The sequence below is a fragment of the Corvus hawaiiensis genome, chromosome 10 (assembly GCF_020740725.1).
Source record: "Corvus hawaiiensis isolate bCorHaw1 chromosome 10, bCorHaw1.pri.cur, whole genome shotgun sequence".
Lineage (NCBI taxonomy): Eukaryota > Metazoa > Chordata > Aves > Passeriformes > Corvidae > Corvus > Corvus hawaiiensis.
Genome location: NC_063222.1, coordinates 3639015 through 3653263, shown reverse-complemented (window position 1 = coordinate 3653263; position 14249 = coordinate 3639015). Strand labels below are relative to the sequence as shown.

Sequence of the window (14249 nt, the reverse complement as noted above, 5' to 3'; positions counted from 1 at the left end):
AGCAGCAGGAGAAGAGAGAGTCAAAAATGGAAAGTGGTTATTAAGGGTTGGAAGGTTATCAAGTTGGAAACCTGGGAATTTCCCAGCATGGAGGAGAGCCGGCACCACTCCACGGTTTGCAAGCAGCTCCCATGTTGGACAAGAGACGAAAACTGCATTGATCAAACCAGCCAGGAGCCATGGCAAATGCTTCAGAGGATGGGAATTGAGCGCGGCTCCGATTGCAAGCGCTGCTGGATTGGGGCTGCAGTCTGTTCAGGAGGAACCCAGGAGAGCATCACTGAGGCACAAACACACATCTGCACTGATCTGGGGAAGGATCTGGGGTCAGCCAGGACGGCTCCGCAGCCAAAACCACAAAATTCAGCTGCTGGGTTATATTAAATAAGGAAAGCAAGGAATTCCTCATGCTGGCTGGGCTGGGGGCTGCACTTCCAAGAAAGAAAAAGGACTTTGCCATGATACAGGGAGCAATAAAAATGATGGAGGACTTGACCTGCAAGGAAGGGTTAAGAGAGAGAAGCACGCTCTGTCTTGGGGAAACCTATCCCAGGGGAGCCCTCCACGTGTGTGTGTGTGTGTGGTGTGTGTGTGCGCCAGGGAACATCGTTAGGGCTGTGGATAAATCAGCCCTGTTAGTGGCCGGGGATGGGCTGGACAGGGACAGATTCATCAGCACCATGGTGACGTGCCTGGTGGGATGGAGAGGTCATTCTGCATGGAGACACTCTGGAGCCTCCCTGAGCTGCTGCTGTGGATAATGCGGATGAAAGATTTTGTTCAAATGCCCGGAGAAATGACAGCCTTAAAAAAATAAATTAAGATAATAGAATTCCATTGCCTTTAACCCTTTTCCTCTTTAGGAGTAGAAGTGTCTGTTGTGGAGCAGTCACCAGTGCAGCATCCTCACTGGAAAGGGCTGTCCTGGACCTGAGGCACCGCAGCACTGCCAGGCTCCCCCGCGGTGGAGGTGTCAAAGAGAGTTACAGGAGGGTTGTAGGGGCCCACAGCAGGGGCAGGAGCAGGGGAGAAGGACCTTGATTCCCCAGGGGAACAAGACTGCAGGACTCACAAAGGCTCAATGGGATCAATATTAGTGAGTTACTCTCAAAAATCTGCAACCTGTCTGGATTAAGGAGCTTTAATCCAAATCCTCCCTCCATACCTCAAGCAGATAATATCTTTTCAAGAAAAAGGAAAAAAAAACCCTGTATTTCTTCCCTGTCCCAGTGGCAAACTGCTGCCTTCCCAAATTCCTCCCACTTTAATTGCAGCCCCTTCCCTCCTCTGCAGGGGCCCAGGAACTGCAGGGATCACCCTTGGAAGGGTTCCAGTCCAGGGCACTGCCTGCAGCTCCACAATGTTATGTACTCCTCTGGCACAGAGAACCTTTGTGGGTGAACAGCTGGCACCTCAAATTGGAGCACTGCAAAAGCAAGCACTGACAAGAAGAAATAAAAATCAGCAAAGAGACTTTTTTCCCAGTATCCTGTAGCTCAGCACTGCTGTAAATCAGTTATGTAACAACACATAATAAAAATCTGTAGATTATCTGTAGTTTTTGCAACCTGTCCTGAGAGCTCAGGTGATCCAGCAAAACACACAAATCTTTCCTTGTTTCCAATGTGTGCTTTGGGCACTTCCCAGCATGCAGGGTCCGGAGCATCCACGTGCTAATGCTCCATGATGGGCTGCTTCAAGGGCCTGGAGTGTATCTGGAGGGGAGTTGAGGCCTGAGTTCCCAGCAGGCTGAAGAGCACAGCAGCTCTTTCCTGTCTCCTGGGCTCTCTTCCCACCAAAAGCCAGGCTTGAGGACACTGCTGCTGATGCCATGAAGATTTTTGCCTTTTCTTTTATACCCCTGTTATACCTTTTTACAACTTCTGTATTCTCAGTGCTTTTTCCCTACATTCTTGGACTTGTTTGTCAAGCTAAGAGACTCAACATTTCAGAAGCTTCGTAGCCAGGGGATCAGTGTGCCCCAGACCCCAAGGTCCTCTCCAGAACACATTCTGTAAACCAAGATAGAACCATCCAGGGGAAGGCTCCTTGGGGAGGGGGGGCTCGCTTGAGCCTCTCCTTGGGGAATCTTTGATAGATCTGCTAATTAGTAACACCCATAATGTTATACCTGATCTTTTGGGGTGGGGGCATTTGGTGGGGGTGCATTTCAGTGCATATGACCTGGACGTGTGCACCTAAGGATCCTTAAAATAAGTACCAAGGTAAAATCCCTTTTCCCCTTCTAACCGTGTTTGACTCTTGATTTTAAGACCAGGAAAAGGCATCACTGCCATGGCAGGCAGCTCGGGCAGGCAGCCGGGAGCAGCGACGCATCGCTGAATACCAATGCTTAATGCAGCCTTCCCCCTATTAAAAAATACTCCATCTGCAAGACTATGAACAAGACAGCCAGAGCAGATAACTTTAAATCCTAATCTATCCTGGGGACTATCTCCCTGCCATCACCGCCGCTGCCGGGGCTGATGGATAAATTCCAGAGGCTGCCAGCAAGGTGGGATGCGGGGCCACCCCACCCCTCCGCCTTGCCCACCCAGCCGCGCTCTCGCTCCCATCCACCGTGGGACGGGGGGAGAAAATAAAACAAACTCTGCATGGATTGAGACTTTATCCCCACTGCTGCCCCCAGGGGCGAGGGCAGCGAGGGCCCTGCAGCCGCCCAGCCCTGACCCCGTACTCACTGGTGCAGGCGGCGGCCGGCGGGTCGAAGTCCCGCCCGGTAGTAGCCATTGCGGCAGGCGCAGACCGGCGAGGCCTCGGCGGTGGAGCGGCTGTTGGGGGGGGCACGGCACGCACAGCCCCGCGCCCTGGCTGGCCTTGAACGTCCCACGGGGCAGGCTGCAAGAGAGAGCAGAGCAGGTGGGTTCTGAGCCATTCTGGGATGCAGGGAAAGCAGGTCCTGTCATTGGAATGGGGCAGGAAGAAGGGGGAGAGGAGAGGAGAGGAGAGGAGAGGAGAGGAGAGGAGAGGAGAGGAGAGGAGAGGAGAGGAGAGGAGAGGAAAGGAAAAGGAAAAGGAAAAGGAAAAGGAAAAGGAAAAGGAAAAAAGGAAAAGGAAAAGGAAAAGGAAAAGGAAAAGGAAAAGGGAAAAGGAAAAGGAAAAGGAAAAGGAAAAGGAAAAGGAAAAGGAAAAGGAAAAAGGAAAAGGAAAAGGAAAAAGGAAAAGGAAAAGGAAAGGAAAAGGAAAAGGAAAAGGAAAAAGGAAAAGGAAAAGGAAAAGGAAAAGGAAAAGGAAAAAGGAAAAGGAAAAGGAAAAGGGAAAAAGGAAAAGGAAAAGGAAAAGGAAGGAAAAGGAAAAGAACAGGGTGAGGAGAAGGTGAGGAGAAGGAAAAGACAGGGTGAGGAGAAGAAAAAGAACAGGGTTAGGAGAAGGAAAAGAACAGGGTGAGGAGAAGGTGAGGAGAAGAAAAAGAACAGGGTGAGGAGAAGGAGGAAAAGAAGAGGGGTGAGTGAGAGGAGACACAGAAAAGCTTCACACTTGTATTAGTGCTAAATGGGGTAGTACCTTCTCATGAATCTAGGATGGCCAGAATTTTCCACGTTGGGCCATGGGATTACTCCTGAAGCCACTAGACAAACACTGCAACCACACAGCAATGATCTTTAGCCAGGGCAGAGCAAGGGGGCTGCAGTAGCTGCTTCACTCCCTACTGCTCGTACCCAGGCAGGGGGGATGGCAGGGGGGCTGTGGGACCCCCATCCCCAGCAGCACCCATGGGGGACATGGACAAGCAGGGGCAGGACAGTGCTCCTCTTCTGCTGATCTGAACGGTTGCCTGTCCACCACCCCAACAGCCTGGCTCAGGTTCCACAGCTCTTTTTCCATGCAAAATTTAAATATTTAATTAAAAAGTCGGTGTGACGCCCATGACAGTGTGCTATGGGTCCATCCCGTTAATCCCCCCGCAGCCTGCGGCTGGAGCTGCCCAGACTCCAAGTCCCAGACTCCAAGTTCACTCAAGCAGGAAATGGCAACTAATTCATAACAGAGGAGATGCTCCAGTTACAGTGAGGGTTTAATCAGCCACAGGGGAGGTTTCATTAATCAACCATCTCGCTGCTCTGCGGAGAGAGGGCGAGGATGGAGTGACAGGGATGGGTCCCTCATCTCCACCCCACCCCACCCATCCTCACCAATGGGCACTGATGAATGGATGCTCATCCATCCCTGACATCCAACAAAATCCGACGGAACCAAAGGCTGCAGAAGGGAATATCTGTATTTTGGCACACGTACCCGAGGGATCAGACCTCCATGCAGCCCAGGAGAGACTGTTCCTGGCCTCACACCAGGGTGGTCCCAGCCCGATTTGGCTCCCAGCTCTGGCCCTGGGATGCCATCCCCCCCAAGGCACAGCTCTGCAGAGAAACACCCGACGTGTCTCATAAACACGGCGATGATTGAGATAATGGAAAGTGCCTCTTAGCCCCTGTCTGCTGCATCAGGATATGAGGCATCTCCTAGCAGCCATGAAGAGGAAATTAATAGGAGCAAGCAGGAGTAACCACTTTGATGCAATTTCCTTGGGAGATAGTGGACCATCTAATCTTTATTGGAGCCCTTTAACCTGTCATTCAAAACTCATGAAGGCCTCCTGCTCACACAGCCTTTCCAGATATTAATAGATGATAGAAAAGAATAAATCAAAACAATATTTTACAATTTTATTATTCAGGAGCTCTTTTGCCACCCCACAGCCTGAGGCACACAGCTGGCTGCAATGAACTGTCTCTTTGCAATGGCCCTGCCAGCTGGGTGAGGACGTGGCATTCCAGAGGAACCAGCCACCATCTCCCACTGCCCTTCCTCTTCCCCACCACAGGAGGACTGCCAAGTCCTCCACATCCCACCACAGCCATCCCATGCATGTGGCATCTTAAGGAAGCCCATAACCCACCACCTCATGCGGTGGGCAGTGAGACACACGGGGTCACCACGCAGTCCACAGCATTTGAGGGAGACCTTCAGGATGCAGACCCTTCCCCCACACACACATACACAGCCCTATTCCCAAACCAGCACAAGGAGGCACAGAGCTACACAGACACACGAGGCAGGAACCAACAGCACCACAACTGGACACCAAGGCTTCGAGTGTATCTCCAGCTCCTCACCCCTCCCTTCCCACCATCGTCTCCCCATCATGTCCCAGCAGCCTCGTGCTCCCACTGGCAGGGTGAGCATCCATGAGACGTGCAAAGGGGGACCTGTGGGCTCTGGAGCTGGAGGATGTGTCAGAACACACCTGAAATGTGCCAGGCTCTTTGGAGGGGCAGGAAGGGAACCAGGGAACAGTGGTACCAGGGAACAGCCACCTGTGTTTTAAGGGAAGAGGATGGAAGGAGGACGATGAGAGGATTGCAGTGCAATGAACACGCCTCAGTTTTAAGCTTGAGGGCATGTCGGTGGGTTGGTTGAAGAGGTTTGTTAATGTTTAATTACAATTAATCCAAGTGATGCTTTGTCAAAACACCTGAACATGGCACCCTGCAACCCAGTGTCCGCAGGTTTCCGTTATCACTTTGCTTTTCCACAAATTCCTATAATCTGCAGGCACGTGGCTCTTAATTGCTATTATTACCAATTAGCTTTTCTCTCCTGTAATTACACTGTGCTTGCCTAAAGCCTCCCACAGTTTCGGGGAGGTGGATGCTTTCTCCTCTCTCCCAAAGCTGCCATGGGTGCAGCACTCCCCTCTGGCTGCTGCCTGTGCGTCCCCTCTTTCTGGGGGAGCTGAACCATGAGCCTCATACCGAAAGCACAGCACAAACCTCCAGGGCCCTGCAGTGCCACGGTGGGATCCATAATCCTTCACACGGCAAACCCACAGTCCGAGGGCAAGGCTCAGATGGAGGGAGCAATAAGTCACCCCACTAATGGCCAGTGCAACATTTGCCCTAATTTAAGGGCTGCTCCAAGAGCTTCCCAGAGCTGGCAAGGCCTGCATCCATGATAGTGTGTCAGACAAGTGCAGGATGAGGCTCTGCCTCAGCTTTCCCTGTGGGAAGGGGCTCTTTCTGCCAGTGCCCAGGCTGCAGCACAACCTTCAGCCCGGAGGAGAATTAATTGATTGTTGATTATGGGGGCTGAATAAGATTAATGATGTGCTTAACTATCCACTTCCTCACATTTAGGCACCAGGGGCGTGTTTGTAAATGCTGGGGCACAGAACTCCTCCGTGCTGCTCGGCAGGGAGGATGCTCAGCACTTAACCCCCCCACAATCCAAAGCTGCCCACAGATCCATCATCCTGCCTGCACACCGGGAATGCTGCACATCCCAGGTGTGAGTTTGCCAGCAGGACCCCTTTTCCGGGGCTGACATATCTGGGGGTGGGAGGGAACATCACTGAGGGGCTGGTGAAACTCAGGCTTCTTGCAGGGAGACATCATCAGTGGAAGTTTGGGGGAAAAATAGCTGCAAGTTGCCCTTGTGTCCGAGGGGTGATTGAAGGATGTGGCCACAGGGCTGGATACTACTGGAGGCTGCCAGCCAGAGCTGATCCTCTCCTACTCACCCCAAAGGCTCAGAGGAAGGATGTGTCACGACTCACGCAAGGCAAACGCCCAGTGAAGGCACCACAAAGCTGTGGCCCCACTGCCGCCTCCCTCTGCAGCTCCCAGAACCACAGAATCATGGAATCACAGAACCACAGAAACATGGAATCACATAATCTGAGAATCACAGAACCACGGGATCACATAATCACAGAACCACAGAATCTGAGAATGCCAAAACCACGGAATCACAGAACCACCAAATCTCCTGAGTTGGAAGCAACCCCCAGGGCTCATCAATCCTGCACCCCACCAAGCCCACCCTGCATTGTCCAAAAGCTCCTGGAGCTCTGGCAGCCTCGGGGCCGTGCCCATTCCCTGGGGAGCCTGGGCAGTGCCCAGCAGCAGGATGGACTGTGGAAGCACTCGTGGCACACAGCAGCACTGCGAGGGCTTTTTACTGCTTAACACTCTCCTGTACCCTGCATCATTGCATTCCAGGTGCCAGGAGTCCTAGAAAGAGCCAGAGATAAGCAGGATCTCTCGGCTCATCCATCCCTGCTCCTGCCTGAGGCAAGCCACCGTCATAGCCTCTGTGGGAAGGGTGCAAGCATGGGGTTATTCAAGCGTGGGGGCATCCAAGTGTTTCATTCTCAAACTAAATCCTCTCAGTTAGCACCTGGAACTTGCACTTTTTAATTACTCTCTCAGGGAAGCTTAAGTCAAAAGGGAAAAAAAGAAGAAAGGAAGAAAGGAAGGAGACACTGCCCCTACATTAACTTGCTCTAAAGCTCCCTGGGGAAGCAGAGTGGCATTTTTCCTTCGCAGACTTTAAAATAGGAGCTTCTCCAAGGAATTGAAGATTCAGAGCCTTGACCTGCCCCAACCCTCACTGGAACCCAGCAAATCAAGCTGGCAGTGCCTCATCCTTCCCGTGCCCCTCTGTCCCTGCTGTGGCACAGCTAACCCCATTTTCCAGGTATCCCCAAATTCACGCCTGTTTTGGATTCCCTTTTGGGTCCAGCGCCTTTCCAGGGCAATCCCAGCGTCTTCAAGCACACCTGTGGCACTCTGGCACAGCAGGTGATGAAAAGCTTCGTTAGAAGCAGCAGTGCTGCATGAGATGATGCCCTCAAGCAAGCTGGAGGTGTGGAGAGCACTGTCAGGTGCAAAGGCACTAAAGAGCCTGGATGATCCAGCCTTGCTCCAAAAAGACATGTGGAAGCACCTAGCAGCACCCTCTGGGAGATGGGCAGCAGGGTTTGAGGACAGCACAGGTCAGGAGAGAAGGAGGAACTGTGGCTCACTGCTTTTGCAGCCTGCTGGAAAAAGATTCAAGGCTCCCCTTTCTGTGAATAATAGTTTATCCTTAAGAAAAAATACTGGCTCCTCAGCCCAACACCTTCTGCACAAGGTTCACAATTTTTTGGTGAAACCCCCCCAAAAAAGAGAGAAGATGCCTGCCAGAAACGCCTTGTGCGTTTCGTAGACACCATCGACACAGAATCTATCTTTAAATACATTAAAAAAATGAAATAAGAAAAAAACCCACCAGTTTTTCAGCCTTCAAACTGGTTAGCTCCAGAGAAGGGTGTTTTAAAATGCTCTCCTTGCCATCCTGCTGTCACCCTGAGCGGTCAAATGCCGGCTAGGACACCCTCCCAGACACTTTCAGCTGAGAGACACCACCCAGGCAAATAAACACCCACACGAAATTGCGTGCTATGGAGAAGTGCCATTGAGAGGATGCTGTGACTACAGGGGCAGGCTTCCCAGGGCTCCCGCTTGCCCTCTGGGGCAGTGCCAGGGGCACTGGTGACACCGTGTTCCCCGGGGACACACACAGACCCCGGGCTGCCAGCCCATCCATGCATTTGGGCTTCAATGCCTTTGATATGATGATGACCCAGGCTGCAGGCTGGGGGGAAAAGCAGAATTGGGCAGGCTGTCACCAACGGGGGGGGGGGTTGTCATCTCCCACCTTCAAAGGGTGACGAGGGCGCTGCCTTCCCACCCTGCTTTCATCTCCCTCCTCATCCTCCCTGCACACATCCAAGCAGGGAGCAGGCACATGGTGCCGGAGGTTTAATTGCAGCCCTACATGGTGCTCTCCTGTCATCCCTTCCCTCCTGCCTCTCTCTTGGGGAGGGCCTGGCAGGTTGTTTTGTGAGGGATTTTGCCCCCCATTCCTACTTTTTAATGATCTGATTCCCTTTTATCTTAAGCCAAGTGTTTCTCCAGGAATGCCCCAGCCTGGCACGGCCACGGCGAGCCCAGCAGGCAGCCAGCAGTACCATGGGGTGCTCTGCCACGCTGCCCTCTGCCAGGCAGCCACAAATCAATCCGGAGAGCTTTCTGTACCGAGAGCAATGCCAACCCAGGAGGGCTGGGAGGGTACCCAGCACACGCATCCTGCCTCCCTGACCGTGCCAAGAAAGGAGACTCGGCCCTAAAACACCCCATCAGCCACCAGATCCCAGCATCCAGTCCTCAGCGTAGGGAGAGGAGCGCAACCCAGATGGAGGAACAGGGAAGTCCAAGCATTCTAGCCCTAAAGTATCCTCCTGCTCCCAAGGAGGGAGCTCAGGTCAGGACCCCAAGCCATGCCAGAAACCACAGCACAAGGGGGACAGGACATCCCAGCAGAGCCTTGTCCCCAGATCCTTGTCCCAAAACCTCATTTTGGTGCAAACTTCACCGTCTTGTAGCTGAACACACGAATTTTGGATCACCCAGAGATGCTCCCGCCTCGGGACCATCTGAATTACAAACAGCACCCGCCCCGTTGCGTTCCCTTCTTTCAGCACTGCATAGGCAGAAACTCATGAGATAAACTCATGAGATAAACTCATGAGATAAACATGAGCTTCCCAGCATCCGGGCTGGCATCCTGCAGGCACGGGCTCCGTCCCTCCCGCTGCACAGAGGAATGCGGCCCCAGCTCTGCCTGACGCAGACACTTAATTAAACCAGCCCTCCACCTCGAGAGGAATGGGCTTAGATCCGCCTTGGGACACATGTAAATTAAAGTCAGAGCTGGCCTGCCATGGTTTATTCATGGAGGGAAGTAAAATTCAATGTGGTTTTACCTTTCTCGGGGGATTTTTTCTGCTTTTCTTCTCATGGATGAGAAATGAATCGGAGCAGGGCAGGATTTCAAAGGTGCTTGCAGGTTAGGGAGCTGTGCAAGCCATATTAGAGGCAACAGGATTGGATGCATCCCTGTTCACCTCTCCCAAAAATCCCACCCCTTGCCCCAGGGGAGCAAATCCCTGGCTGATGGAGCAAGGTGCTCACAGACTGAACTGCTCACCAGAGCAAGCCCCGTGTGCTTCACTGGAAGCAAAGTGCAGTTGATGTTCACCCAGAAGCAGTTTTCCTCCAGAAAGTCTTGCTTGGAAAAATTAAGTGCCTCTGGATGCAAAGGAGCTTCAACACCAACTGTTTAGGTGACATCATGGCCCTAAACAAGGAGTTTAAGCCTCGAGCAGGGCACAGAAGCAGCTGGTTCAGGCTCCCACGTGCCTGGCTGCTCACTGCCTGCAGCTTCCCGACAGGTCCACGCTTTACCCATTTAATCACCACTCTGGGCTTCACTCTCTCTGTTTTTCACGGCTGGGGGGATTCTGAAGGTCTGAAGAGAAAATCTGTCCCAGATGGATGCAAAGAGAAGAGCAGGCACGCCCTGGGCAGACGGTGCCGCGGGGCTGCCAGCTTGCCACGGAGCAGGGAACTCGCTTCAGTCTCCAAAACAGCCAGCGGGGGGAAAAAACCCGACACTTGTCATGGTCATTTTTCCAAATCACTGTTCTCCCACTCAGGTTTTGCTCTGTTTTAGTTTCCACTTGGCTCCAGGCTCACTGCCCAGTCCCATGCCACAGCTCCCTCACCACAGCTCCACTTCCTTGCCATAAACCAGCCACTTCGAGTGATGAAGGGGAATAAATTGATCAAACTGCAGACAATTCATACACATACACAGGGAGGTTCACAGCAGAGCGAGCAGCAGACACGTGGCCATGGCAGTACCAGGCACAGGCTGCTCCTCACCATCCTCACTGCCCCAGCTCATTATTCTGAGTCAACAAATGAAAGGGGGATGAAGTTCTCATCAAGGATTTGATGCTATTTAACCTCCTGATAGTCTTCTTTAAAAACAGATTTAGCAGCTGCAGCCCAGCACAGGCTCTTCCCTCTACCGGGGCTGCCATCCCTGCAGGCAGGAGCTTCCAGTGCCTAAAGGGCTCCAAGGGCCTGGAGTGACAGGACAAAGGGGAAGGGCTTTACATGGACAGAGGGCAAGGTTAGATGGGATATTGGAAAGAAATTCTTGGGTGGTGAGGCCCTGGCACAGGTTTCCCAGAGAAGCTGTGGCTGCCCCACCCCTGGAAGTGTCCAAGGCCAGTGCCTCACCATCTGTTGCCCACAATGAACCTCACAATGAGTTTGGAGTAAAAAACTGGGGGACTGAGATTCAGGCCAGGACACAACCCCCAGAGATGCTCTCTACCCCCACTCCAGGCATCTGGAGGCTCCATGGAGAAATATTTTTTTCCCTCATGAACTGCAGCAACGTGAAACTCCAGAGTCAATGGACACAGACTGGAAGAGACAATACTTCCATGTGCTCCCTAACCCAGCACATCGTGTTCACCCCCTTAATGCCTGTGTGAGCTATCGAGCCACCTCATCAACAGGGAAATGAACCGGCACGAAAATTCCTGCAGGATCTCTGGGAGAAGCTCTTCCTGCAGGTACAGAGCTGCTGGCAGGGGCTGCAGTTAGAAGCCCCCCGAAAAAGATGCATCTTTCCTTTGCAACCAGGGATTTTGGGAACCACCGATGTCACTCCGTTATTCCAGCCCCTCTTCTGACTGGGAAATTGGGGGTGGCATCGCCACTGGGCTCCCCAAAGCACAGTCCCCTCCTGGCTGGGAAGCAAACATCTCCCGTCCCTAACAGGAAGTAATTAATCCCCTCTTCCTCCTTCTCCAGCTCATGCCATGCAGTGTCCCCTCGATCTAGAGAACATCAAGTGCTCATTAATTACGTCTGAAGTAGTTCCTCGTTAGTGCTGATACCGTGAAGGAAGAGCCACCCCAGGATGGGGCTGGGGAGAGTTTCAGCCACAGGGCCAGGCTGGTGCTGCCGGCACGGGTAGGGCCGTGGGGACACACAGCTTCCCTGTGTCCCTGCCACAGCACTGCGGGACATCGGGGTCACACTGGGGTGCTGAGGTGTCCCACCATGGAGCAGGACACTGCCATCGGGGTGGAGGTGAGCCTTGGGGGGCTGTGGATTGGCTGACTGCCTAAGGACTGTGCCCAGGAATGGATTTGCCATGGGAGGATATCCCAACCAAGGCACATTCCTCATCCACCCCAAGAGTGCCATGCATGGAATTAATTAGAAAAGCAATTAAGAGAGCTTCCCTATGAATATTTATAGCAGAACAAGCCATAATTGCTGTTCCTGGGAGGAAAGGCGCCTTCCTACCCAGCTGCAGAAGAGGAGAGAGGACCCACGGCACTGACAAGGGTGACACCTTTGAAAAGCCCTTCCAGCCAAACCATTCCATGCTCCCATGATTCCCACACTGGCTCACCCCTATGCCACAGTGGGGAGGGCAGGCAACCTGCTCTGGACAGGAAAGGACCTCCTGCAAGCAGTGTGAACGCTAGCACTGTCCATGTTGGTGCCATCACCGGGGACAGGACAGATGCCCAGAGCTGCAGGGTGGGAGAACACTCACTGACCCCACCTCTGAGCCCAGACAGCTTCTTCCTGCCTAAATTTCCACCTGTGTCTGTGCTGGTGATAGCAACAAGCAGGCACAAAGGTGTGGTCTCCTCCATCCTCAACATCTGCTACACATAAGTCAAAGCCCCCTGAGACTGCAGGGATTTACTGTACATAAGCAGCTCTGGAAGCTTTTCTTAGCTATGAAACATAATTTGCACCTTGGGCTCTCTAAGAATAAGTTGTCTTCAATAATAACAGATGATTAAGAGCTCAGGAGCAGATCCGATGTGGAGCAGGAGATCTGTGATAACCGCAGGTCTCTCCTGTCACCCTCCTCCAGCACTGCCACCCTCGCTTGCCTGGTGTGCTGAAACAGATGCCCATGGCAAACCCGGAGATTTGGGTTTAGCCAGAGAATGACAGTCCCTGGAAACACCCAGACAGCCAGAGAACCTTTCTGCCATGCCCAGAACCATTTCAAATTCCCAGTTTTGCAACAGAGCAAAACCCATAAACACCAAAGTAATCCCTGCTTGTGAGGAGGGTGACCAGGTCCCTCTGCACCACGGAGGGGACACAGTGCACACCAACCCATACCAAAGCTATGGCCAGGGCAGATCTGTTGAGCCTGGATGCAATATGTACTATAATAAAGTACAAAATAAAAAATAAAATTCTAAGTCACTATCATGTCTCTCCTCAATGGCAATTTCCTCTCTGGGCTGCAGACCCAGCAGAGCTGCTTGAGCCAGGATGGAAATTTAATTTGTAATTCCCCTGTATATCATTTTCCAGGATGCCCCTGCTTTTACAGACTGATGCCTTTTCCTGGTCTTAAAATCAAGAGTCAAACACGGTTAGAAGGGGAAAAGGGATTTTACCTTGGTATTTATTTTAAGGATCCTTAGGTGCACACATCCAGGTCATATGCACTGAAATGCACCCCGCTGAGTATGCCCCAAAAAAGATCTGGTATAACATTATAGGTTTTATTAATTAGCAGATCTATCAAAGATTCCCCAAGGAGAGGCTCAAGCGAGCCCCCCTCCCCAAGGAGCCTTCCCCTGGATGGTTCTATCTTGGTTTACAGAAGGTGTTCTGGAGAGCACCTTGGGGTCTGGGGCACACTGATCCCTGGCTACGAAGCTTCTAAAATGTTGAGTCTCTCAGCTTGACAAACAAATCCAAGAATGTAGGGAAAAAGCACTCAGAATACAGAAGTTGTAAAAAAGGTATAACAGGGGTATAAAAGAAAAGGCAAAAATCTTCGTGGCATCAGACAAGTTTCAGGCAGCAAAGTCCAGAGACCAGGCCTGAGGGCTGGAGCTCTCCACCTCCAGCTTGGCACACAGTGCTGCGCCCCAGGCTCCACAACTCTCCCCCAGAAGAGCAAGGAGATGGCAGAGCTCTGCCAGAGCATCATCCCAGAGAGGCCCCGGGGAGGGAAGGGATGAGACAAGACAAGGACAGCGTTATCCCAGGAATATCCCTGCTCACAGGGGTGCTGCCAGGAGCCCAGCCACGCTCAGGCAGGATGCAGCCACACTGAGAGCACCAAGGTGACCAACTCCTACCCCAGCCCACAGCTCTCCTGCCTCAAATCCATTCCATACAAAAATGTGACACAAGCAGGTGAGTCCTGGGCTGAACACAAAAACTAAGCTCCCTGCATGCCATTCATGCCATTTTCTTGGCTGCTGCTGGAGCCTAGGGTGGGAGAACAGCAATTCCCCCCTGGGGTGGGTGCAGAAGTCAATCTGGGGTGCCCACGACTCTGGTGTGATGCTCCCACAGCCAAGGCACGGCTGGTTCCTTGGCCGTGAGTGCTGCACTGGCTGCAGACGGATGGGTTTTCCCATGGCTCCTCCAGAGGCCTGCTCTTGATTTAATCGCCCCGCTCCTCTCTCCACGCATCCTCTGCGCCGCGAGGCACCGGGCGTGACAAATGACCACTTGTAACACACTCGGAGCTGACACCCACGGCACCGC

The 14249-nt window shown here is 52.5% G+C and overlaps 1 protein-coding gene across 1 annotated transcript in view; it reads right to left on the bottom strand.

The window, feature by feature from the left end:
• EPHB1 (EPH receptor B1) overlaps positions 1-14249 on the bottom strand; it is an 80621-nt gene that overhangs the window by 27881 nt on the left and 38491 nt on the right. The window contains 2 exon segments of the mRNA XM_048314420.1: positions 2703-2733; positions 2735-2859. Of these exon segments, the coding sequence (XP_048170377.1) occupies positions 2703-2733; positions 2735-2859 (156 nt within the window).